Raw genomic sequence first — 26,813 nt, 5'->3', positions numbered from 1 at the left:
GTGGAGCTTTTAGCTAAAGTTATGAGTAAAGGAAAGATGTTACTGAATATAGCAGCAGTGGCAGAAGAGATAACATTAAACATAATATATTCTTCTACCTATTTTAGTTTCTCAGCTGCATCATCTAAAGTTACCACTAAATTCAGTTGATGACTCCTTAGTGGCATTTACAAAATTAAACCAGGCTTTTAGCACAGGTTTTCATGAAGCAGCTTATAAAACATTTAAGTCAAGTAATGTGACAATTTAGCAGAATTTGTCAGGTATCTCATGAAAAATTCCTTTAAGAACAGCTTAACTAGCTTCAGGTTGAACTAAAGTGAGGTTAAGTTTTAGGCAAATATTTTAAGAAGAAACACATTCAATTGGTATGTTGAACAAATTATTATATACCAACATTTATGTTTTTACCTCAATGTTATCAGCGATCTGTCTTCTTTCCAAAGTTTCCTTCAGTTCTTCAATCTTCTTTTCCTGATCCTGTATGACTCTCTTGCTTTCTTCTTTTTCAGACAGAACAAGATTATACTTGCACTACAAAAAGCATTAAATTTTAGAATACTTTAAGAAAACACGTTATCAAAGAAAGCTGTCAAACATAATGCAAATAAATGTATATCACAAATCTTACTATGTCAACTACAAATGCCTAAAGTCTCGGTGTCAATGACTAAAATCAGAATTATACTTGCTAAATTGTACAAATTATGTTATTAGAAAGGAGTAAAAAAAAAAAAAAGGAAGAAGACTTAATTTAACATATGTTAATCACCACAATACATACTGGCCATTAAAATCATAAAAAACCCAAGATAACCATACACAGGAATGTCTAATCAATATTTTGTCTGCAGAACCTTTTGAATTTGTAGTCCATTACAGTCTGTAAAGCATTCTGTGCGTTGTTCTACCAGTTTGCAGACCTGACCTATTTTAATAGATGAATAACTATGAATATGATGCAAATACACAGGTTTAGATCTTTATGCTTGTGTTCTCAGATGCAAAACATTGTAATATCAGAAACAAAAACTCACTCCCTCAAAAATGAATTTACCATTCTGCTTCAGTTGTTGAGATCTTAAATTGCCAATTTCTGAGAAAGCCTGAATGTGACTATCAGCTGAGTGTAGTTTACAGGATATGAATAAGCCCCTTTTGAGACACTGCTCTGTACCCACCACGCAGAAAGAGTTCAGTTTTCAAGACAGCCTTAGGCATAAAATGTTCAGAAGGTTTCAATATGTCAAAATAAAGAAGCTTCCTTCTAAAATGCTTCAGCAAGTTACACTGTTTGAGACCCATGATACGACATGTCATTGCCTCCATTTCTGAAAAACTATACTATGTCCTTTGAAATGACAGAACATACATTTATGTCCTTGAGCTCTCTTGTCAGCCCATCTATGGATTCAGTTTTATGATTAATTGAAGATCTCAGCTCCTGGATCTGTCTCATCAAGTCAGTTACAACTTCCTGCAACATAAAAAAACATTAATCCAGATACATTACAAATACATATTTAATTACTGGACTTTCTTTGCTGTGTAATTGGTCAATCCCAAGTTTCAGCCAGCCTTTTGGAATTGAGGCTTCAATATGTATGTATGTATGTATAAAGGAGTAACAGGAAATTGGTCATTAAATCATTTGGTTTTGTTCTAAGCACTTAACATAATAAATTAAATAACGCGCTGTGTTCATTAGAAGAGAACACTGGCCCTCTGATTTAGTTGCAGGCTGTCATGAGTTTCTAATAGGAGAATAGAAGCACTATAATTTAAGGTCACATTTGTAAAAAGGCACATGGAAGAAACACCACTGCACTCGACAAGAGCAAATTCTTCTGATCTTACACATTTAGAATTTTTGGTTATAAAAGCAAGACTAATGAATGCATCGTGCTGGAAAGTAAACAGACTATGTGATTTCTTATGCCTGTTTTACATATAGTATAAATGCTTGTACTGTGGGAACTTCTGCTATTTAAGCTTTCAGGACACCTCAGCAGTCTTTTAATGTAAAAGTGCTTTGATTTTATTAATAAAGATACCCATGGTCACGTTCTTACACCACCTTTCTTACGTTCTCTATTAGTGCATTATGACACTGGAAGGCCAGGCTAATCATCAGGGGAATTATGCAACCTTTACGCCTTGACTGTTCTGTCCAGTAGACAGCTTTACCTTGATTATTTTTTGTTTAACCTTAAGTAATCTTGTGTTTTCTCTGAATGCGTACCAGTTTCCTACCATCCTACAAACTTCATGCCAGTAAAAGGCAGAAATTATTTTATCTAGATCAAAAGCCAGGATTGCCTAGAGTTGCAGAATTACTAAGTATGAGAAAGGCTCTGGGCTTTCAGCTCTGCTATAGAGCATAGTTATCTGCAAAACTGAGTATCAGTAACAAAAATAAGCCCAAACCTTATCTGCATCATTTATTTTCTTCAAAGAAACAATAAGCTCTTCAGCAGCAGCCAGCTCCTGTTCCAGTTTCTGCAGTTTTGCCTCCTAGAAGAAACCATAATTGTGAATTAATTACTTTTCAAAAATGTTTTGTAAAGCACAAAGCCATGAGAGAAAATGGAAGGAATTAAGTTGTTCATTTTGCCAGAAAAATCGGGCAGTAACTTAACAAAACAATCTGAAACTTGAAAATGCTATTTATTTTGCTGGTAATCTACAGAACAGTTAGATCACCAATGAAACTGCTATTAATGCACAAGGAAATCCACGAACACATGATTTCGTAATTCAATTCTACTTTTGTACCTGCTGCTCACACCGTGTCACAATTTCAGAGGATGGTTTCTCCACCTGTGCTTCAAGTACTTTCAAGAGCTCCCTGGAGAAGAAAACATTTCTAATGAGAAATACAATCAGAACATAAGAGTGCTTTAACAAGAATCAAGTCAGATAAGCTTATTCTTATTTGCACTTAATTTGTTTGAAGAGATTTTTAAATATCACTTTCTCAGTGGTATACAAGACTAATAGTTATTAGCCATACACTGCTGTCTGTGGTGGAACTTTATCTTTGACATGAAGAACTACACTTGTAATGAAATTACATTTTTCATGTTAATTAAATACATTAAAATTAAGTGTTGTTTTAAGTTGGATAAACTAAATAAGCCTATTATGCAATTACCTCCACCCAAGCAGGGAAAAAACACACCTCTACAAACAGGATCCCCGTGTGAATGCAAAAACTAGCATAGACAAAAATCGATGAAATCAGATGAAAACAAACCCTAATTAAGACTTACTTTGAAGTATTTTCTTTGTCTTCTTGTAACTGTAATGTTAGTTTTTCATTATGTTCTTTTTCTGTTTTCAGGAGTTTCAAAAGGTTCTAGAATACCAAAATAAATGTTGCTATAATGAATTCCAATACAAGGTCTTTAGAATAATTTAAACTAAAACAAAAATCCAAAACTCCTAAAATGACAGAAACACCCCCGCCAAACCTTAGATGGAAACAGAAAGATCTTTATCTTTGTCCTGGACAAGTTCAGAAGTAAACTATGTTTTACTAAATCAGCTATTTTCACCTGCCATTGATAATGATTTAATATAACTACAACGTTCCTCAATATCCAATGCTTAAAAAAGAGAAATTAGAATTTTTAACCATAGATTAATTTGGGAGGACTTTTCATTTTCTACCCAGCAGTTCAAGATATTAGACTATAAAGAATTTAAAATAATAATTTTCAATCTGTATTCCTTTAAACGCTAAAAAGGAGAGCTTAGAGCAAACTTGCTGAGCAGGTACAGTGTACACTGCAGAAAAGCAGGAAAAATAATTCGCAAAAGCCCTTGAGCAACCTCACTGTTGTTTTGCAGTCACCGCAATCTGACAGGCTTTCAAGGACAGCATCAACAAAATTACAGGACAGTGATGCACCACAAAGGCACGGATCAATTTAACGAGATCACATCTAGTATTAAAATTTTTAAGAAATTGCTTTGTAAAAGATAGAACAAATAAACTAGTCTTAGCCAGCACTGAGCTGAAAGGCCACACCAGCATTTCGACATTAGGAATTTTTCCCAAGCAGTTTTATTCCTTTACTAATTAATCCACATCTCCTCTCAACACTTCCATAGCAATTTCTTCAGCATGATACTGGATATTTCTTGTAGCCTGCATTTGCAAGTATCTTGCAATAAGTTTTAAAAAAAGACTCTGGATATGTCTTCCAAATGAGATCAACAGGAAACCCATTACTTCTGTGGAATCTATTACCAATGATAGAACAACAGGAATTAACCTGGCTACATGAATAACTACTAAGTCCTTTAAAAGCCTTGGCTATCTTACACAAAGCTCATTTTTCATTGCTTCTCCTTCTTGTCTTCTGTCCTCAAGCTGTTGCTTCAGTTGATCCGTCTCAAACTTCGTAACTTCCTGCAAATTGTCATAGTCATCCTGCAGGCTTGCTTTTTCTTCAAGAATCTTTTCGTGCTCTAGCCTTTATAAAAAAAAAAAAGGCAAACAACCCCACCCACAATATTTAGATAAAACTTTGTTTCATTATAAAAAATCCCCCAATCAATTATATTTTATAATTATCAGATAATATACAGAATACAGTTATTTTAGAAAGACCTGATTGACATAAATGGTAGCTTTTTTTTTAATCTCTGAAACCCCAAATTAATGCAGGGCACGGGAAATTTAAGTGGCATTGGCAGAGGAGGCAGAGTACTCTTCCTGATCCCTAGAAATAATTTACTACTTAAAACATTCTATAAAAATTTCAGTCACTGAGTCTTGATAATGGTGTTTACTCGTTTATTTATTTATTTTTTATTTTAAGCAAACTCTATGATAAAAGACTCTGCTATAATGACCGTAAGTACCTACATCTGCTTAGGCGACGTCTGGGTTATTTATCTCAAAATCTTTATATACTCTGGGCAAGTCTGGGTTATTTCCCTTTAAATTGTTGCCCTGAAAATTTCTTTCATTTGATTTTTCCCAAAAGTGAAAAGCAAAGAGGGGTAAAAGAGCTGCTAGACAAGTGTCGTGAATTATGTCATTAATGGAAAGTATATAGAAAGAACACCCTCCAAAAAGTCATTACTTCTGCTAATACAGAAGGTATAAATGAAACAACAACATTGAATTCATTTCAGCTCCAGGTTCTCAGTCTCGCATTGCATCACTTAAAAAAATTACTTCATGATCAGCTATTGTGCAATAATGCAGTTAAGCTTTCCAGGAAAAAAAAAAACCAAACAAAAACCAAACGAATCACAAATGCAAATCCCAGGAACAACAAAATAAAACATAACTAAGTTGGACTAATGATTAAAAATCTCACTGATTTTCATCTCTCAAATATAATGCCAATTATTGCATACCACATGAGCTTTTCAGACTTCAACAGTCAAGCTTCAGTTTATCTTCATGGTTTTCTTTCCTGCTTTTACTTTTAGAGCAGCATCATTATGTCACCTGCTTCATATGACCAGACTGAGAAGTAGCAGTTAATTTTTAAGACTAAATTGGGAAAAGCAAAACCCCAACTCAAACAAACCATGCCTTTTCAGCTACCTAACTTTTGGAGCTTGATAAGGTTACAGGTATATTTAACATGAGGGGAAAATGCTACAGCCTCATTATATTTTCTTTCTGCTAATCTCACTATGTTCTTCCTCATGGCTCTGAAATAGGCATGGGAAGAACTGAGAAAAAAAAATAAGTAAGGAATAGAAACACAAAACAACAACTTTAAATAAGAGATAAAGCGCAAGTTCACATACAGAAAAGAACAACTAAATCACTGGATGCAGCCAGAAAGGAAGTTAAGGCATTTTACCAAACTACCAACATACCTGACGCTGTCCAGCTGGACCTGTACATCCATATGTCTACCAGAAAGTTGACTCATTTCTTTCTCTTGCTTTTCCCTAAAGGCACTATATTCCAATTTTACAGCAGACAGTTCTTTGTCCGCAGACTGCAGTACGATGCGCAAATCACAGACCTCACTTTTTAATACTATCAAAAAACAAATATTTTACATGTTATTTGTAAAACTGCTAGATATAGGACATGTAACACTACTGAACATCCTAGAAAAGTCTCACAAAACTTTACATATTTTCAGTGGAATAAACCTTGAAGGATAAGGATTTGTAAATGGAAAATGTCAATGAAACATTGACTCTTAAGAATTAAAGAGTACAGGCAGAATCAAAAAATATTCGAGGCTACATTGCAGCCATTTCCATAGAGCAATAGAGGATTTTCCTTTTATTTTTAGCTAATATTTTTGTTAGAAATACTATACTCCTTTCGCATTCAGAGTGAACACAGAACAATTTTCAATATTGTATGCTGTACAAGACTGTGCAGTGAAAAGCTATTCTGCAAGCATTAAGAGATCTTTTTTCTTTCAAAAAAAGATTAAAAAAAAAAAATCGAACCAGAATGGCTTTAATGTGTTAAAAGCAAATAGTTACTCAGCATGTGCTATCGTTAGTTCAAAACATTAAGACATCTCAAAATCTCATTTGGAATTTCAGCATTACATGGACTTACTATCAGTCTTGCTTTCACTATCTTGAAATTTCTTTTCAAGTGATTTTATCTGTTCAAGGAGCTCCTGGCGCTCTTTATTCCAGTCATTCCTTTCAGATGAAAGAAGCTTGAGAAGAGAAGGAAAAATTTTAAATGGAGGGAAATGTAGGAGTGGCTAAGTCAGAGCTGTAACAATAATGATGTATTAGAGAATTTCATTAGCTGACTATAAATATCAGATGAATTTTTCTTAAATTTGGTGTTTGGCAAAACTGAAATCCATAGAAGTCCACAAGAAAAAGAAAGTTCAATATAACTGAAGACATCTTATTTCAAAAGTACGTTTAAAAGTAACCCATAGCTTACGAGCCGAGATCTACTTCAAAACAATCAAAGTAGTCACTAAGGAAGACCTGTAAACATTTTGTAGAGTGAGGACATTTAGGTTCCATTCCAGCTGAGGCAAGTAGGACTTTCAGCATTATAAAGTTCAAAATTTCCTTGTGACTACTGCTGTTTTCCAGAAATCAAGGAGTTGGCCAAAACCAAACCCAGACATCTTGAGTATCTATTTGCTTCTATTTAAGATTAAGCAGGCTCAGATTCACAACATTTAAAACAAACCTCCCAAAATGCCCAAATCTGTAGTCTTATATTAAATCCTCATCTTCCTGCACAGCCCTGAGCTACTGATGTTATGCAAACTTTTCAAAAGTCAAAAAGCAAGTAACATTGCAGACCTTACTAGAACACAGTAGTATGAGTGCAGTAGATACCACCTTGTCATTGCACTATCCTATCTATATAGCTATATATCATATTGTTCTCTCACCTCCTGTATTTGTGCAGAATGATGTTCCAGTTTATTAATATGCTGCTGGAGTTTTATATTCTTGCTTTCCTCTTCATCCAGCTTTGTCTGCATTGTGCTCAGTTGCTCCTATGACAAAACAGATACTCAAAATTAGAACACTCATCTTCCAGTTATTCTCACATGCCATATGGCAGTCTGTGCATATTAAAAATGTCAACAACTTGCTGCTTTCATGACCTGAACCAACAGAAAATAGAACAGTCAAAAATAAACTAGTATTTTAAGCCACTGTTTTCTCCTGTTGCTAAGTAAACTGCAGGAACACAAGAAAATCTGTCAGGGAATCCAAGGACTGAATCTCGTAAACAGTTTTCAAACACATGTCTGTCTTGAAGAATAAGGCTTTAAAAAGAAGTTATTAAAAATATACACTAGCTAAATCCTTTACAGGATCTCTACACTATGATAAGTACCAAAGAGGGGTTTTGCTGTTGTGCCACGGTTTTACACGCTCTGAAGTTACTTTCAGCTCCTAGAGAGTAGTTCAGACAACTTCAGAGCACTCCCCTATGTGACAAAAGACCTTCCCTGCCCTCTAGAAAAGCTACAAGACAATTCAAGTACAATGGTGACAAGCAACATTTGGCAGGTTTCTTCAAATAATGCAGTATTTATATATCAGGCCTGAATATTGCTCCAATTATAGCTGTCAAAGAGGTATGAAGAAGTTCTCAGAAATAAGTTATCAAGTTAAAAAAAGTAAAAGTCAAAATGCCCTGTACATTTTGAAACTCTTTATGATACTCAACTTTCAAATCCCCTTCAATATTTTCATTGTAAATCCTCTTAACGACAAAGTGTAAATAAAGAATTGTTTAGTGAAGGCTTAATTATTCATCAAGAGCTTCACTTTCCCATCCAAATTAAAATATATTTGGTAGCAGAGGTGAGGCAGTATTTCATGCCCAAACCCACTTTGTTAAGAAAACAAACATACACTTCTGGGTTTTTTTTTCAGAACATTCACCTGTGCCACTTTGAGCTCCTCAGCAATGGCCTCATAGGCTTGTTCGTTCATCTCTGGGGGAACTGGTTCTTTCAAAATGTCATCAATCATCTCCTTGGAGCACTGAAAGTCTTCAGAATGATAATCTAAGATGTCTGGACTTACTCGTGGCACTAGGCGAGATCTTAGCTGGTATGCTTTGGTTGGAGTGGTTATGTTCTGTCATAAAGATTACAAAGCAGTCTTTATTTTAACTGTAAAATGGAATTAAGACTTGTATTGCACAGCTCTATAGGCATAATAATGAAATAAAACGCTCCAAGTAGTTAGTTCTAAACCACTACACTTTTTCAGATTTGTCATGATTACAGTAGTGGCCATTCAGTAAGTATTACAGAACAAAAAAGCACAATTGTTTTATCAAATTATGGATTACATGCCAGAGCACTATGGGGGTTAAAGGATCATACAAATGAAAATCTATGTTCTCACATAACTCAGGAGAGTAAGTATGTGTGGTCTTAAATAAACTTATACCTTAAGAGTTTCTCTATGTAGCTTATGTAACTGAGAGAGTTCTCGGCGCTTGTGTGCTTTGGTTGCCTCCAAAATGTTTTCAAGATGTTGGTTTGCTTTCTGAAGGGACTGAAGCTCTGATTCCAGTTCTATATGTCTCTTCCTGTTTGGGAAGCATATTAGTATTGTCAAAACCACTCCCATCAGCAAGAATAAGCTGCAGTATTGCCAATGAGCAAACTGAAGCTGAACTCTTGCCCCAACGTTGAAATACATTATTTTGAGAAGAAAGCCACCACTGCTGTATTAAAAAAGTAAAAAAAAAAAAAAATTAAAAAGTTAAGGAGCTTATTTGTGCTTGCATAATGAAGCAAGCAGATGGATAACTAAACATGTCAGAAAAAATCCATTACATGGTAAGAAATAAGCTGAGAGCTCTGCAATTCCTTTTATGAGAAAGTGATATCACCCGCACCAATATGGTTTTAAGCTTAAAAACGTTATCCAGTTATATGAGAAGTATGAACTGGTGCTTGCAAGGATTAAATAAAATCCTTTAAAGATTATTTTTTCAGAAGTGCTGCTCTGTTAAGATTATTTTGCCCTCTAAGAGTTCTTTAACCGAAATCCAACAATTGAGCAGAAATTTAGGAATAACTTTCATAAGGTATTTTGCAGAGCTACATGCTGTTACTGTGATAGTTGGCCTTACTGATATAATTGTAGGGTCAAAGTCTACAGACAAAAGGAAATACACTACTTCATGTTTTGCCAGTTTAATGCTATCACATTCCCTCATTTTAGCATTTTTTTAGCAGTTTTTAGCATTTGCGACAAAAACTTATAAAACAGAAATTTAGCTCTCTGTTACTAGACAAGCAAAAAATTAGCATACATTGATTTTGTGAAACTGTCCTATTTTACCCTACGTATTCAGTTACAGCATACCACTACACTTGCATGAAAAATTAATTTACTCTAAAACTGGAAACAAGTTGAGAATTTAGTGAAATCTAGAAGCTCAAAAGCACACTTCTGTTCAACTGCACTCCATTAAGAAAACATCAGTAATTGGTAATAAAAATGCAATCATACTATCAAGGAAACAAGACACGTAAAAAATACGGAATAGATAAAACAGGAATATATTGAGTGGGCTGGAAAAGAAAGTAATTAATATATAAAACCACAAATAAACCATTGTAAGTGATGATATAGGATAATAGATGGATTGATGAATTGATAGATTCAGTAGATCAAAACATTAGGATTTATAAACTTCATAGCATTTGCTGCACAGAAATCTAATAAAAAATGCATACTTGTACAATTACTTGAATGAGCAAAAAGTACACTGCAGAGCTGCTTCACATAAAAACTGGGGAGGCAAAAATGGAAATATCTGGTACCTAATGTTTCTACAATTACATTCTCAATTCACTAAAATCAATTAAAGAAAGCTACAGTGTTAGGTACAAGCTAAAAATAAATATAATAATTTTTAAAAAGTCAGTCCCTTTTGCCTTCCAGGTATGCATTATGTTTGTTGGAAATGCAACCATTTGTCTTGAACCTCCAGTGGCAGGACGCATATTCCTCAGAAATGGGGTGGATCAAGCTAAACCATGTACTATTCACTTGCATACGAACATAGACACACACAAACAATGAAGGTGTTACTAAGGCCTTTCGCATTATCTTGTGCTGCATTTAAGGAGAACAATGATGGCAAATTCTTTAGTACATTAGTAAGAACAAAGCAGACTCTTATTTCATGCTCAGATGCCAAAGCAAATGGATATGAATGAACTATTGACACCATGTCTTGGCTCCAATTTGAAGTAAATTTCTGTTCCAATAACAAGTCTCAAGACAGCGTACTATTGCCTTCTTAAAAATCTTTGAAGTGGAGATAAAAAATTAACCAACAAGTTAGCCAAAATTTTCCGGGCTGCTTGGATTCTACTTTTACGGCAACTCAAGCATGCAATCTTTAAGCAGCTATATTAAAAACTACTATTCTACTAACCCAAACACAATCCCACAAATACCTCCCAAAACCAATCAGCTCACAGTTCCTATTGTTGCTTCCCTGAGTAGTAATTCAGTTACTGAAAAATACTTTTTCAACATGAAAACCAAGTCAAATTCTCCCTGTCTTACTAAGCAAGTGGCAATCAGAATTCTAAGATAATGTGCATCTCCTGCATGTTGTGCGGCAGTTTTGCATCTTAGAATAAAGAAGCTTTCAGAAGGACAAAGAAATCCACAACAGTGCAGTCATGCCTTCAGATTGCATCATGGTTGTCTCCTAGTCTGGGAGTGATTGAGTTCAACAGGAACACGCTCTGTGTGCATGCCAATTTTCTTAACCTGGCCCTTTCTTACACGCAGAGAACATACTTCGATGGTATATTCAGGAGCTAAGACTAAATCTGAAAAATCAGTGTAAGTAATTATTTAAAGACATTTCTATACTGTTTTGTCTCACTTGGTTAGCTCTTTGAATTCTTCATATTCTTGTTTTGAACTTGCCAGTTCACTTTGAGTCTGTAGCAGACGTGCTTTCAGCCTTTCAACAGATGCCAGCGAGTTGCCTTCCACTGATATGGTGGTAGAATATAAATGATGACCTAAGGAACAAACATACACCCTCTAAAAATCACAGAGTAGCTCAAATATTTTAAGTCTTACTAAAATGAAAGCATTTGTAGGCTTTTGAACAGCACAGCAGCAATCAAGATGGAAGAAAATAGGTATTAGCAACAGTTCACAAGAAAACCAGTAGAATAATTAATATTACTACAGACTCCATAACAGTTAAGGACTACAAAATGAGATTATGGATGATGATCACAAGATGCACAAGAATCCAAATTCCCTATTGCTGTATTTTCCTAGAGGCCAATGTGAATAAAATAAAGGAAGCCTGTTTTATTAGTCTTCAGGAGTCACTTCGAGAAAGCAAAAATACACTGACAAACAACACTTTCAACACTACGGTGCATACAACAGAAATTAAGTAAGCTTCTTTAGCTGAAAAATGTTAGCATATTTTTACCTCCAGGATTTTTCTCTGTGGCTGAAGCTTTCAAAAACGCTTTTTCTAGTTCTGCGATGGTCTGAGCATCAATTTCTTGGGCCTTTTTAACTGACTGTAAAGAACGAAGTCTTTTATTCTCCTCTCTGAGGTTATGGTTCTCCATGGCATACTTTGCAATTCGTGGGTGTTGTTCCATCTGTGACAAGCAATATTTTATTAAACAGCTTTTATTTCCCAGACAGTGCTATACATAACTGGCCCTTGCCCTACTACCTTTAATAAGCATTAAATTGTAATAGAAGAGGAAAAAAGATATTCTCTACAGCGGTTAAAACTGCCACACACACACACACACACCACTTCTTGTTGGTTTTCTTACTCCCTTGGAATCTGCTCCCAAAAGAGAAAATATGTATTCATTCTTTTAATGGTAATAAAGCAGTAGAAGCTTTTCTTGCTGCTCTTGACATCCCTTCCAGTTTCCAACTTTGAGCTTAGGCTTTCTTAACACCATCCCTGCATGACAGTAATGTTTCTGCAGCCCTTTAATGACTATCCTGGCTTCTATACTGTTTTTCCCCCCACTTCACTTTGTATCTCAGTTACAAGTTACAGATTCAAGCCAGTCTTGTAAAACATCAAATCCTTTATCCTACTTGTATTTGTAGAAAATATTTTGTAGAGGTCTGCTTTCTTTCTTGAGCTTCTTTGTTCTTCACAACTGCCTCACAAATGATACCCCATGTATCAGATACTATAATAACGGGAAGCCTCCTCTCTTGAAGCCTTAGGTTTGTACTCTCCTATTTGCATTCTTCAGACAGCTCCAGGACAGCATCAGTCCCAACTGGCCCATCTAGCATCTGTGTTATTATCCTTCAGAAATCTGCTGTATTATTTGCATTCTGCTGTCTTTCCCTTTCAATAGACATCACAGAGGTTAAAGTCTCCCATAAGAATGAAGATTTGCGATTTGGAGGCTTCCTTAAGTTGCCTAAAGGAAGTCCTCTAACCTTTAGCAAGCTCCCACCATGACATCACCCTGACTAGCCTCTCCTCTCAAGCAAACTCACAGGCTCTAAACCTACGAATTATTTCCCCTTCCATAGGCAAACTCGATGCATTGGAGATGTTTCTATAAAGGAACCCATCACCCATCCACTTTTTTCCTGCCTGTCTTCCAAAAAATAAAAAAAAGCCTTTATCCATTTCATCACATCAGCTATTCTCACAAGAGAAAATTTTTCTGCATTGAGGTTTAAATCCTGCTGGCAACAAGGAACCACATGGCCACTTGCTCACTTCTCCCTGTCCCCCAACTGGTGGGGTGGGGAGTAGAATTGGAAAGAAAGAAGGTCTAGCTCATGGGTTGGGATAAAACCAACTTAACGGGACAGGAAAGGAGAATAACTACAGTAACAACAAAAGGATATACAAAGTGAATGATACACAGTGCCAACCACTCACTGTCCAGAAAACTAGTGTTGTGTGTGTTCCCAATCCAGAATCTGCACACCATGCTGCAAAACACATCACAAATGCAAACCATGCCAAAAACTGCACCCCATGCTACCAACTATCCCATTTATATACTGAGCATGACTTCATGGTATCAAACATCTTTGGCTGGTTTGGCTCAGTTGCTCCAGCTGTGTCCCCTCTCCAAGATTTTTGTGAAAATTAACACTCTCACAGCTGAACTCAGGACCTTCAAGAAAGGAAAAGCTAAATTCTTACCTGTTCTCTGAGTGTCTGCAATTCCTCCCTCAACTCAGTGAGGAGATCATGTTGCTCTTTCGGCAATAAACTTCCACCAGCTTCTTTATGTAATCTTTCCAAGCGAACAATATGGTCTTCACGGAATTTAACTATCATTTTACTGGACTGGATAAATTTCTCCTTCTTGGCACACAGATCTTCTAGTTGAGCTATTTTTTCTAACAAATTCTTAGAGAGTACATATACAGATTGGTGGAAAAGTGACAGTTACATCAGATAAATTTTTAATATGCAAACATCACATACACATAAAATCATGCAAAACTCAGTTAACACTAATTTCGTGAATACCCGAACTATCATTCATTTGGAGCAGATCCATAGAAAGCAACAGCTTACACAAAGAGACCAAATTACACACTATATTGCAAAAACTTCAGTTGGAATCTCCAGTATGATCCTGTAGACTAAGTATTCATTTAAGCACATCAGATGCATATCTAGAATGCCTGTTTTAAATCATTTTCTTAAAAAAAAAAAAAATCCATTTTGGATGATTCAGCACTGCACCATGACATGAACCAAAGCACAATAGAATAGGGATGACTAGGACGTTTGCTTCAAAACACACACTGTTCATCCAAACACTCAGAAATGTGCTCAAAATTAAGTAAAACAGAAGTTTGTTATTCTGCTCAATTTCTTATTAGAAAATCCAAATAAAACCTCCACCCTCTTAAATGTAAACGTAGTATGAAAGGTACCTTACGGCTTGTCTAAATTTGAAAGATTTTTATATTAGATGTCATTTGACTATTTCCTATTTCCTTCATCAAACCTTATTATCTTTGGACATTTTTTATTCCAAAACAGAAAAATCATGCAAAGAGTCAGTTTCAATATGCACTTATCAGATAACACACAGAAGGCACTGCAAAATATTAGTGCTTTCTTACCTTCTTTTCACCTTCTGATTTCTCCCAGAACAACATTGCTTCAATAAAGCTATTCATGTAATTTATGTTGCTCTTCCCTTTTTCAACAGCACCTGTAGGGCAAATCAATGAGACAAGTTTATTAAAATACCAGTTAACCAGGTTTTCCTACACACATGACATGACAGTTGTGTAAAAAAAGTTTAATAATAATAACTCCTCTAAGCTCACGTGCTGTACCCAGAGCAAAGACATTTAGACTGTAACAGTCACCTGCAAGTGCTGATAAAGAGAAGAGTCAATATACATAATTTTATAATTAACAATATTGATCAAGCATCAAACAGCTTTACGACGAACTTCTACTAAAATAAAAGAACCTGTTTGTTCAGCTGAATATCTCTATAAAAAGTAAAACCCTTCTGAAATTAATTTGATAACACTACGCCATTATTGGCATTATTACAGTTTGTACATATTAAAAGTGGACTAACTGGTTTATAAGAAGAAAATTCAGGAGAATAAGCATGAATTAAGTGGGCAATTAGTGATTTAATCTGGAAGGAAAGTGTCCACACAAGGGATTAAAAGGGTTTAACTAATCCACTTCAGAAATTAATTCAAAATGGCTTTCCTAAATATCCTCATGCAGGTGACTCTACTAGAACATTAATCACCCTAGTATCTAGGTGCATAACTACTCCATTGTAATTTAATATATCAAGAAGTGTCATGTTTTTAAAGAAGCTAGCAAGCAGATTTCACATTTGTGTCATCAAATATTACAAGTGTGATTTAACTGCATAGACAAAACAGCTCAGATACATTAGGTTCTTCATAAAATCTCCCTTCCACGTTTAAGCATCATCATTTGCTTTCCCTCGGAACCATATAGCCAGTCTAACAGCTTCCTGAATTCTCTGTCAATATTCGTGTTCTAACGGACAGTGATTCAGTGTCATAATCACTGACTGGTTTTTGCTGATTAAACATGTAAGCTCACAGAGAAGTAATTTTTCCTTAGGAAAACTCAGCCACAGATGCTTTATATTAGACAAGTCTTTCTAACTTCTGTCATATCTTCTATTTCTTGGCAAGGTCAGGAAAAAGTTGACTCAGGATCACTGTAAGAGGTACAAGACCAAGTTTACTACCCTTGTAATCAAACATTATAAGGTAGTGTATTTCACTGATAAGCACACAAAGTAGGAAGCTATGTGGGATCTATACTGCAGATGGACTGGTGTAGTGAAAACTACTGGAAGAAAATAAATTACATATTGATTAAAACCCCATTACCATTTTGCATCAAAACTTATCTTTTACTATAAGGTAAGCATCCTTCTTAGAATCCTTCTGAAGGGGCAAAAGGGGAAAGATGGTAGAAAAGAAGTCCTGAGCTTAAAAAGAACACGGATTCAATGGGCATTATTAACACCTTAGTGCCTCCCTCCAATTTACGTAAATGTAAATCACATATAAACTTTTGGTTACTTAAAGGATTAGGCAGCATATATCTTAAAAGCTGGAAGAGTATTCTAGGTATTCTGTAATAGAAACACAGCCCTGTACACCAACTTAGAAGAGGAAGAAAATAAAACCATGTTAACAATTTCTGCAAAATATTAGATACAAATACTGAAAATGGGATCCTTAAGACAAATGCAACCTCTGCAAGTCCGTCCCTACAAAAACATTAATTGCTCAGAAACATAATGAATTACCTAAAGCTCCAACATTCTAGGCTAAAAAAGTAGTGAGTTCTCTCTCCCTTTATACCCAACTCTTACCTTGTGATACAGAAATATCATGCACAGATGGCACTGAAGTAAGTTGAGCAAGCTGCTCTTTCAGCTTCTTCACCTCAGCTTGCAGTTGGCTCACATTTCCTTGCGTGTCTTCATTTACAACAGCCTTTCATAAATACGTTAAGAGAAAGTTAAGAAGAGGTACAACTAAAAATAATCTTATATTTTATACAATAAAAGAAGTCAAAAGAACTGCAAAGCAGCAAAACACTGATAAGTTTTCCGTATCAGGGAAGGAAGAACTCATGGCAAAAACCAAGTTCCATTTACTGAGAAACCAGTAAGCTGCGCTTTAGTTAAAAATATTGGTTAAAAAAAAGTAATGTTTTCTACAGAATTTTCTCTGTAGCTTCCTGACCAAAAAAAGCTAAGCAGTATACAAGGAATGCAGTGGTTTCCAGCCAGATGCCAACACATGTTCAAAGCCCACTCATGAGAATTATATTTTGGAAATCAGCATACGTAAAAACTAGATGCACTGAAATATTACTGAATTTAGGTTTTTTTAAATGACAATTTTTAGTATAGAATTACTTACTTTTTCAACAAAGCGCTCAGAGAACAAGCAATGCACACATACAATTACCAATTACCTAATCCCCAGCTGGTTTGCTTTTGATTATGAATAGAGTAAACAAGTTCTCTTCAAAACCATTTATGACACACTTAGGAAAGCAAATTTAGGATTTCAAAGCAAGTTCTAGTCATATGAATCAGTGAAAGCACAAGTATTTCACTGAAGCAATCCTGTTCACAGATGTGTTGTTTAAATAACAAGCAATCATTTGTTGCAACAAAGACACTGAATAACTCTCTTACCTTGTTTTTAATCAACTTTGCTCGTTGAGCAAAATTAAGGGTGGACAGTGTTTCACCAAAACACCTGGATCCTGGATGAACATTTGCGATTATACATGTTTTTGCATTACCACCAAGCGAATCCTATTGAAAATACAGAAGTTAACTTTATTTGCATGGTTTTTACTGCAGCAGGAAGCCATCGCCTACAAGGCACTGTATCACTTTGAACAAACTGCAGAAGGGATTTTGTTTAACCAATCTCCATGCTACTTAAGTCTGAAATTTTATTTCAAATGCAGGTATAAAGGATGTGACTGTAAATAACGAATTTCGTTTTTCAACTACTAATCAAAAATTTCTGATGTTTATTACACCTGAACAGCAGGGAGAGAAAAAAAGAACAGAGAAAATAAATCAGGGAATAAAGTAGATAATTCACTTTAATCTTTGAGATTAGCAAATTGGTATTTGCACTATTTTGAACATCATCCAACTTCTTGATTGTTAAAACATATCTTCTGGTAGCAACTACCAGCCAAACAAAATCACAAGCCAATAGATTCTTGACCAAGGATATAAAAAGAACACTTCTCCCTTTTACATGCATGTCTCCAAGTATCTCTGTATTGTTAAGATAAGTAGGTCTCAAACCTCTGGACAACACAGCAGCTGTACCTAACTCTAAAAGCCTAGCACTACAAAATAGCCCACAAGCCTCGGTGGCATTCTCTTTGTCTAGTATATAAGGTCATATTTGTGGATTTTTTGGCCGTACAACCACCTAAAAAGAAAAAATAACTCCTTGAAGTAACAACTTATAGAATTGCAATTCTCTTTGAATTTCTATGTATTTTAGGTTGCGTTGGAAGAACATAATTCTTCAGAAGTTCAGGATTCTAAGATACATACGAAATAAGGATGGAATGACTGGGAAATTTTGCTGTGATCACAATACTGTGTTGTAACATAAATACTATATTATGTACAAGGACAATATTTTAATAACAAAATTAAGGTATTACTAATTACTGTTCACAGAAAATGTGTGAGTGCTGGTATCCAACAAAACTTTGACTGCTTCCATCTTTGTTTTCTGTTATCTTGAAAAGAACCCATAAATTCTCAGGTACAAAACTGTAAATTTATTTAATTCTTAACATGATACCAACACTTAGCACACATACGCTAATTCTGGAAATCCTGTCAAATATTTCAACACATCTCTAAATATTACATCATAATACAGAGGATTTCCCAAGTTATAAGGATGAAAGCGTATGCTGCCTTTTTCTTTAAAACTTTCAAATATGTAAAAGGAGATTATGAGCATAAATTAATTTCTCGTCGTCAGTTAAAGCAATAAGGCTGAATATCTATTTAGGTAAATACATTTTTCAAGCTTTCTTCCACCTGCCCAATATTGTAACAATTTTTAATCTACCCAAGTTCAGCTTTTTAAAATAAAAAAACCCAGCATATAAAATCCAGAGGGTATATATTACCCGTAACAGAAAAGTGAGCTTGGAATCCCGGTAGCAAATGTGTCTCTGTTTTCCATTACTGACATCAACAAGTGCTGTGATTACTAGGCCCAGGCAACTTAGTGATCGATTTATGTTACCTGCTTCCTAAACAAAAAGAGAACACAGGTGAACAGATTCAGTGGATCGAACAGGACAGTTCATATGAAAGGAGAAAGATGCTACAGGTATCACACAACTAACCTTTAACCTCAGTCCTTCTGCGTGAGTGTCTTTCTGTCTCTCAGATCCTGCCAAGTCTACCAGGTTAAGCAGGGAAGACCTAATATTAACAACCTCATTGTTTTTCTCCATGGATTCCACAGTGATAGTGAAAACTGCATGTGATCGCGAAGATTCTCTGTTCATTGAGGTCGATGCTACACGACGGTTTCTCCAGCCCATAGTTAATACCTGAGCATGAAAAAGATATCAAATAATATCAAGTATCTCAGATGGCATTTAGCATTTACATACAGGTGACAAACAGTAGTAAGCATAGTTCAGTGTAACAGCTTTCAAAAATCTCAAGGACAAAGACTGATTTATTTTTCTCCAATACAAGTATTTTAAAAGTGAAAAAATGTAACTGCAGTCAAGCTTAATAAAAACACTAATTTTAATGCTCACTTCTCTCCTCCATGAGTGCCACTGACACTTGGAAGCATAACATATCCCAACTGGTGTATGTTAGCAGTACACACAGAAAGAAGTATTTAAAGTCACAGTAGTACATGTATGTGTCTCGTTCACGGAGAAATAAATGTGACAAATTCTGGAACACACATGCTGCCTAATTAGCAGGAGATGTGTTAGTGTTACAGAGATGTGTAGGTCAAGCATTAGGGAAAGATTACTGTAAATGCAGATCATATATGCCAAACTCTGAAACTATGATTCTTTAGACGTGTGGGACAGACAGGAATTACTGCCTAGAAACAACTTCTTACACTGTTTTATGGTGGACAGAGATAGGGGAGGTGGATGGAGATAGGGGAAGAGGTTGTCACGGATACTGTGCAAAAAACGTGCTTTAATCAAAGAGGAATATTTACCAAATAAGCACCACGATAAATAGCCCAAACATTAACAAGTGACAAAAAATACCTGATACGCTTCCGCAGCAGATGACAACACCTGTTCAACAGCACCATCAACAAAGACTCCTTTCTTGATGTGTTCTCTGAGAAAGAGTCCTGATGAAGCAGTATCTAGCAAGTCAAAAATCTGCTCATTGTAGATTTCAATAAATGAGCATTTGCAGAGAAAACTCTTTCCGCTGCCAGCCTGAAAAACATAGTGATTTACAGCATAAGCAGATCAGTTTTATTAAGTCTGGCATTGTATGGCAGTCAGTCTCTTTGTAGATATCTAAATCTACTAGCTTGCAAATGTATTCTGTATACATTTCTGAAGCCCATAAGACAATCAACATCCAGACATCTGGACGCATTTTTAGATTCAAAATGTAAGCACACTTATGTCTGAAGAAAGTGCACTATAATTTGGTAGAGTATTAGATGCAAGCTAATTATTCTCATTAACAAATTCAATGCAAGATGGCAATAATCCTGAAAACTTAACTGCTATACTCTCCACTTACCAAACAGCCTTAGCTAATCTTTAATGCAAGACATTACTTTCACTGCAGAAATAAGTATAAGATAGATGTACCTTTTCTTTTTCACGTTCAATTAGAAAAAATAAGTATTCAAAGCTTCGTGGAATCACACCTCTCAGGCTGTGAGTGAAATTATCTGAATCAGACGGTCCTAAAGAGATGTTTAATTAAAGATAATTAATCAGTGCTATTCAAAAGTAATGGTTGATCTTTTGAAGATGTCATTACAGAAGATTTCAGCAACTTGGTTTGAGTCAGTTCATGGCAAAAAACACAGAAGAAACATAATAAAATAAACTTTCAAAATCTAAGATAATATTCCATAATCAGATTTATATATAGTCTAAATGACGCTTGTGAAAATTATTTTATCTGTCCACAGGTTATCTAGGTCTAAAATAGTATAAATTACATGGACTTCCATTGAAACACATAGGCACACACAGGTATGCCAACACAGCTACCTCAACCCTGATCTGAAGAACTAGAAAGATCGGGTGAGTTTGCCCTGTGTTTAGTTCATTTCTATGTAGCCCTTGAAAATGTTGGCCAAACTGGTTTTATTTCAGTAACTTTCTGTAGTCAAGTAAAATATAATGCATTTAGAACCACCACTATATGAAGAACAAGATAACAAGGGAATCCCTTCACATACAGTGTGACCTTAAAGCAGTTATTCACTGTATTGTAATAAGGAAGACCTTTGCATACTAGAATATTTTTCTACGCATGTGAGTGATATCACTCAAACAGGGAAGCAGTATAACACTAATTACTGGGAAAAATTTAGTAAAAGTGTTTGATTTAATTGAAAAGCACATCTCCTGTCAAAACTAGGAAAAAACCTACATCTTCAAAGGGATATATGACTGTACCTATTCTTCACTCTTGTTATAAAGCAAGAACAACTGTACTGAGCGCTACACCGTTTCTTAAACCTAAAAGTTATCTGCAGAACAAAAAGCTTAAATCATCTCTGGTGTTTGAGCAAGATGACATATCAACTCTTGACAAAAAAACATGAAGAAAGCACTGAGAGATTAAGCTCTCTCATGCACTTACCCATCATAGTAAAGGTTTTTCCTGACCCAGTCTGGCCACTAACAAACAAAAGAAAAAAGGTCAGATAAAGCTTTATTCTGGCTCTAGAATTTTTCATTAATCTGCATCTTCTAAGGAGAACTCACAGCTTAAAATAAAAAAAAAAAATATTCTAAATTGAAGAGACCAAGGCAAGCTGAGAAATCAGTCAGCTAAAAAGGCATAAAAATAAACCACCAAATTTGACCATGAAATTCTGTTAGGTAAATCACCTTGTCTCTCCCAGGCCACCCACTATTTTCTTCCTTATTTCTGTTGGAAATAGAAATAGCAGAACTCAGCATCAAAACGAAATCTTTCAAGTATACACAGTAAACTAATTTTTGGCTCAATCTCTTGGGTTTTCTGCTACTCAGTAGGGCACATAAACTCAAAATGAGGAAAATACATTCAAGTTGAATATATCTTCTTTTTTTTTATTTTTTTAACTGTAGCTTTAATCATGGCAGAGAAAAGCCAGGGCAATTTTGCTTCATTTTTCCACTTTTCATATTGTGGCAAAGTAGACCTTCCTTCACAGTGCTGCAAATATGCGCTAGGCTAGGAAAAAAAACTAGTAATGTTTTGATTAGATTCATCTTTCAAGTTAGGATTTTTGACCAACGTGGTTACTCAGTTTTCAAAATGAAAAAAACATTGAGAGTTAATATAATATTCATGCTACTAGCAAGGGATGTATTTCTACCTTTAAAATATTTTGAAAATTAAAATTATCATTCATGAGCTCTCCCACAGGCAGCTAAGACTCACTAGAGAGCTGAGCTGGCCAAAAATCAAGTCAAAGAAGTTTTCATTCCATTTTACTACACACATATTGATAACAATAGCTTTCTCTTTAATGGTACAAATAAAGCTTCTAGGTTTTCGACAAACAATAGTAAAATTGAAATGAGTTTACAATCCACATTATTGGCCTTAAGCATTACAAACATAACATCTACAAATATATTCCTTCAAAAGAGGAGTAAGAAGTACTTTTCAATATTGCAAGAACATTACCTATGTTGTGCTACACTGCAGCCTCTGGCACTTAAACCCACAACTACTCATTAATGCCATCTCATCAAATGTTGTGATTGCTACGAGAAAAGACTTACTATGCAAAGATGGTTCCATTGTAGCCATTCATACAAGATTCAACAATATTTTTTGCCACACTTGAGAACACAGACTCCTAGGGGAAAAGGAAAAGAAGGCACTTGGCACCAGTCCTTTAAATATCTCTCCCATGAGTGTTTTAATACATTATAAAGTTATGGCATAGAAAACAGATGCATTCCTTAAAGTCAGACATGTATTATCGCCCCTGGAGTTCTTGGAGCAAAACAATACACCCTAAGTCTTGGTGATAAATTACTCTCTGAAAAAAATTTATTCTGTGTTGATAGCTGAAAAAAATAATTATAAAACTCAGCACAATAGTAACAGCTTTCAAATATATATTATATTAAGTTTGGCCCAGTGTTTTTGATTACATTACGGGGTTTATAACATGAATGGGACAAAATTGAGCCCATGACACTCATCAGATCTAGCTAGCTTTCAACATTTGCCAGTGCACAATAGCATATTCAACACTTCTGCACAACTGTTAGCCTCATCTGTTTCCTCTTCGTTAGACTTGCAAAAAAAGCCTAGCTACAAATAACAGCCTACAATGCATGGGGTGTTTTTTTTTTTGTTTGTTATTACTGTTGCGTCTTTATTAAAAAAGACAGACATTACATAGAATTGAAGTCTTAGATGAATTATCAGAATTTCAAAAGCAGTATTATGAAAATTAAGTCGAAGGATTTTCCTGCCAGTATTACTTGTTCCAGATGAACAATGCATCTGTATAAAACATAAACGTATAAGAAGAAAATAGCACTAAAAGAATATAAACTTGTAAGTTCCTAATACACAAATCACACCTTTAATATCAGCTACTGACAGCTATATTTACATGCTTGTCTCAACATGGAGGGCTATTCTCTACAAACAGAAGCTTCAATTTTAATGTGAAATTTCACTGGAGAAATTAACAGTTAAAAAAAACCCATTAAAACTACTAGCAGAATTTAGTGCAACATTTCTGTACTATAACCACACATTACCAATCTGACCACTGCAAAAAATAAGACCCAAGACATTTTATCTTTAGAAAGGTTTAGTGTAGCAGTTGCCAAAACCTGGGAAAAACCTGCAGTACCTATGAGATTCTGGAAGTTATTACCTGTGTTGTTTCCATATTTGCAACATAATCAAAAGTGAAGATCTTTGGCTCAGGCTTCGAATGCAGACGGATGGTATTTGATGAAAGAACAGACAAACACAAGCCTTGATCTCCATCGGTTAACACGGTTCCTTCTGAAGGTGGACGTACCCTTACATAAACTTTGATAGTATCACCTTCAACACTAAATGAATATTTATGCATCAGATTACTTTGCAATAGATCTACCAGCTGTTTGATAAAATCAAATCACAAAAATCAGATTAAGCACGTGAAGTCATACAAATGTCTCCTGAAAATATACTACATTAGCTGTACACATCAATTCATTACAAGTCACAGATTTAAAGGTAAAAATGTGGCAGATATAACAACAATGAACACAAAACTCAGGAATTTATTGCTCTTACATGTAACTTTAGCTCTAAAAGAACATATTTCACAGCAAAACTGAGATATATAAAACCAGAGTTACAATACAGGTTTCAGAAGTTTCTAAGACAATGGGCTTCAAGCATCCTTCTTATTACTATAAGACTTAACAAATGGAGCAGATGATGCTATTTTTCATCAAGAAAGCTACCAGCACTTTTCTTTGCTGCTCACAAAAAGTGAAAGAACAATCAATTCTTGATATATGAGTCCAACGAAGTTTAGCGATGCCTACATCTAAAAGCTCCCTAACCTATTTAATCACATTTATCAGTGGATGCATGGGTACATTTAGCTTGAATAAGTGACTGTGCATTACTGTTTCATTAAAGCTTTGAGGAGTTCTGGCATAAACAGCAATATAATGGTATAATAACTAAATTCTTACATGAAGTGGCAGCAAGAGGCTGTTATTGCATGGGTGTGTTACAAATGTTACTGATTTTTACTTTTGGTAAACCAGAGAAAGGAAAAGAGTAGTTTTAAAAGTGGGGGGAAGGACTTCATGACTGAAATGTGGGGTTAGAGAGCAACAGAGGAAAGGGCTAAAAAAAAAACAGGAAGCAGCTGAGAAAAGGAAGATGTTATACGGGCTTGAAGACACAACACATTAACTTTCCAAATATTTTTTCTTTAGATATTATTCCGAGTTGTGGCAGGAACTGTTTATACTTGGAGGACTCTTTGGCTTTTGTTTTAGTTTAGGACTTCCTCACAGAATTCAAGCTCCTTGTAGAATATCTTCTCAGAGAAATCCTAGAGTCCAGCTACAGAGTTCGCAGAGAAATGATAATTTACTGCATGGCAGGATTCCAAGAGGAATCGAAACCTTAAAACAACACTTTCATTAGGAAAATGCTTTTTAAAAAAACGTAGGGGGAAGTTAAGAGAGAAAGGCAATCTTATGAAACAAAACTTTGAAAGAAAAAAACTTTAAATTATTCTACAAGGCTATGTACTAGGCTTTGTTTGCAGTTTTTTTACTATACGACTATGTATAGGAACCGGCCAATACTACTTTACCTAGGCGAGTTCAACAAAGGTGGCGCAGAATCACGTAAGTCTCCTACAAAAGTTAAACACACAAAGATTAGACTCTGTAAAACTATTGCTCAAAGCCCTCCACTTAAATAGAGAATACTCTAAGCTGTACTGAAGGAGATAGATGGATGACGTTAAAAATATCTCTCATATGCATGAATCAGAACCACACAACAATATCTAGTAACTATATTTCTTTGTCAGAAAGTTTGCAGAAAGTATGCACACGCACATAAACGTATGTTCAAGGCCAGGCTGGATGGGGCCTTGGGCAGCCTGATTTAGTGGGAGATGTCCCTGCCCATGGCAGGGGATTGGAACTAAATGATCTTTAAGGTCCCTTCCAAGTCAAAGCACTCCATGATTTTTTTTCCCCACCGAAAGATTCCGCGGGTCTCTCGCCAAGCCTGCACCCTCCTGTTCGACCGTATCTCTCCCTCCCCCCGTCCCCACACAGTCCTTTCGGGCTCACAGCCGCCCCGCTCTCACCTCGCACACCGGGAGCCATGATCCCCCTCAGCCCCGCCGACCCAAAATGGCGGCCGGTTTGAATTTGGCGCTAAGGGCGGTGCAGGCCCCGCCCCCCCCCGCGGAGCGCGCGCCGCTTCCGGGCTGGCCCCCCCCACCACGGGCGGGATGGGACACGGGGAGTCGCTGTTACAATAAAGTGGAATAGCTCTTTGATTTAAGCTAAACCGAAGTGACGCTTCATCTGAGGGATTGTATTTTTTGAAAGTTTGACAGAATGTCCCTCTGACAGCGTGTTTTCTTTCTCATCCCAGGTTTTCTTTCAGTGTTTTCCAGACATGGTTCGTTATTCTACCAAACTCATGCTATGCACCTTGACATATTCAGTTTGGAGAAAAAGTTAATGAAGTTCTGTTTAGAACCAATTATGGTTGGACTTGATGATCCGGTGGGTCTCTTCCAACCTGGTTATTCTATGATTCTATGATTTGACGATGATGATGGCTTGTGTGCAGTGGGATCTGTGCTAAGCAGATGTGTCTTCTTCTGTAACCACCTCTGTTTGTAATGTTTCCCCATCTCAAATGCAAGGTCAGACACATGAAGGAATGTGAGAATTGATAAGATTTCCTGCAGCTGATTTGTACTTATTTTGTCATACAAATCTGTCTTGTGAGATGTAGCTGGTTTGGGTCAGGAGATAACCTGAAGGGCCTCTCCAGACATGGTTGGATAACCTAAAAAAGAATTAACATTCTTTGAGGATTTACACAGTTATTTTGTCTAAAACTGGTATATATACCCACTGCTTTTTTCAGGCTGGACATCAGAAAAAAAAAATTCACGGAAAGGGTCATTGGGCACTGGAACAGGCTGCCCAGGGAGGTGGTGGAGTCACCTTCCCTGGAGGTATTCAAAAGACAGGTAAATGAGGTGCTAAGGGACATGGTTTAGTGGTTGATAGGAATGGTTGGACTTGATCCTGTGGGTCTTTTCCAACATAGTGATTCTGTGATGTTATGCCTTTTTTTAGAAGAGCATGCGATTCAGTGCTAAATTGTAAAGTAAAAATGTTATTACCTTTGCTTCAAAGACTTTGTCCTTTTCAATATTTTACCACTGAATGAGTGTTTATCACAGGACGAAATCATAAAACAGATCATTTAATTCCACACCCCCACATGGGCAGGGACACCTCCGACCAGACCAGGCTGCCCAAGGCTCCATCCAGCCTG

At 35.8% G+C, this 26,813-nt stretch overlaps 1 protein-coding gene across 1 annotated transcript in view; it reads right to left on the bottom strand.

The window, feature by feature from the left end:
* The window catches only part of KIF15 (kinesin family member 15), a 37,755-nt gene that overhangs the window by 9,211 nt on the left and 1,731 nt on the right, over positions 1-26,813 (bottom strand). The window contains exons 2-26 of the mRNA XM_069860397.1: positions 25,093-25,135; positions 23,638-23,821; positions 22,520-22,596; positions 21,384-21,421; positions 20,375-20,472; positions 19,808-19,987; positions 18,905-19,114; positions 18,683-18,808; positions 17,199-17,321; positions 16,362-16,485; positions 14,593-14,684; positions 13,655-13,864; positions 11,936-12,113; positions 11,366-11,507; positions 8,896-9,037; positions 8,380-8,577; positions 7,371-7,478; positions 6,560-6,665; positions 5,851-6,016; positions 4,331-4,481; positions 3,273-3,358; positions 2,776-2,848; positions 2,428-2,514; positions 1,373-1,477; positions 412-534 (exon numbers count right to left, since the gene is read on the bottom strand). Of these exons, the coding sequence (XP_069716498.1) occupies positions 412-534; positions 1,373-1,477; positions 2,428-2,514; positions 2,776-2,848; positions 3,273-3,358; positions 4,331-4,481; positions 5,851-6,016; positions 6,560-6,665; positions 7,371-7,478; positions 8,380-8,577; positions 8,896-9,037; positions 11,366-11,507; positions 11,936-12,113; positions 13,655-13,864; positions 14,593-14,684; positions 16,362-16,485; positions 17,199-17,321; positions 18,683-18,808; positions 18,905-19,114; positions 19,808-19,987; positions 20,375-20,472; positions 21,384-21,421; positions 22,520-22,596; positions 23,638-23,821; positions 25,093-25,135 (3,170 nt within the window). The remainder of the gene's footprint in view (positions 1-411; positions 535-1,372; positions 1,478-2,427; positions 2,515-2,775; positions 2,849-3,272; positions 3,359-4,330; positions 4,482-5,850; positions 6,017-6,559; positions 6,666-7,370; positions 7,479-8,379; positions 8,578-8,895; positions 9,038-11,365; positions 11,508-11,935; positions 12,114-13,654; positions 13,865-14,592; positions 14,685-16,361; positions 16,486-17,198; positions 17,322-18,682; positions 18,809-18,904; positions 19,115-19,807; positions 19,988-20,374; positions 20,473-21,383; positions 21,422-22,519; positions 22,597-23,637; positions 23,822-25,092; positions 25,136-26,813) is intronic.

The sequence above is a fragment of the Phaenicophaeus curvirostris genome, chromosome 6 (assembly GCF_032191515.1).
Source record: "Phaenicophaeus curvirostris isolate KB17595 chromosome 6, BPBGC_Pcur_1.0, whole genome shotgun sequence".
NCBI classification, from domain to species: Eukaryota; Metazoa; Chordata; class Aves; order Cuculiformes; family Cuculidae; genus Phaenicophaeus; species Phaenicophaeus curvirostris.
Note: the sequence above shows the minus strand (reverse complement) of the source record. Positions and strands in the feature narration are given on the sequence as shown.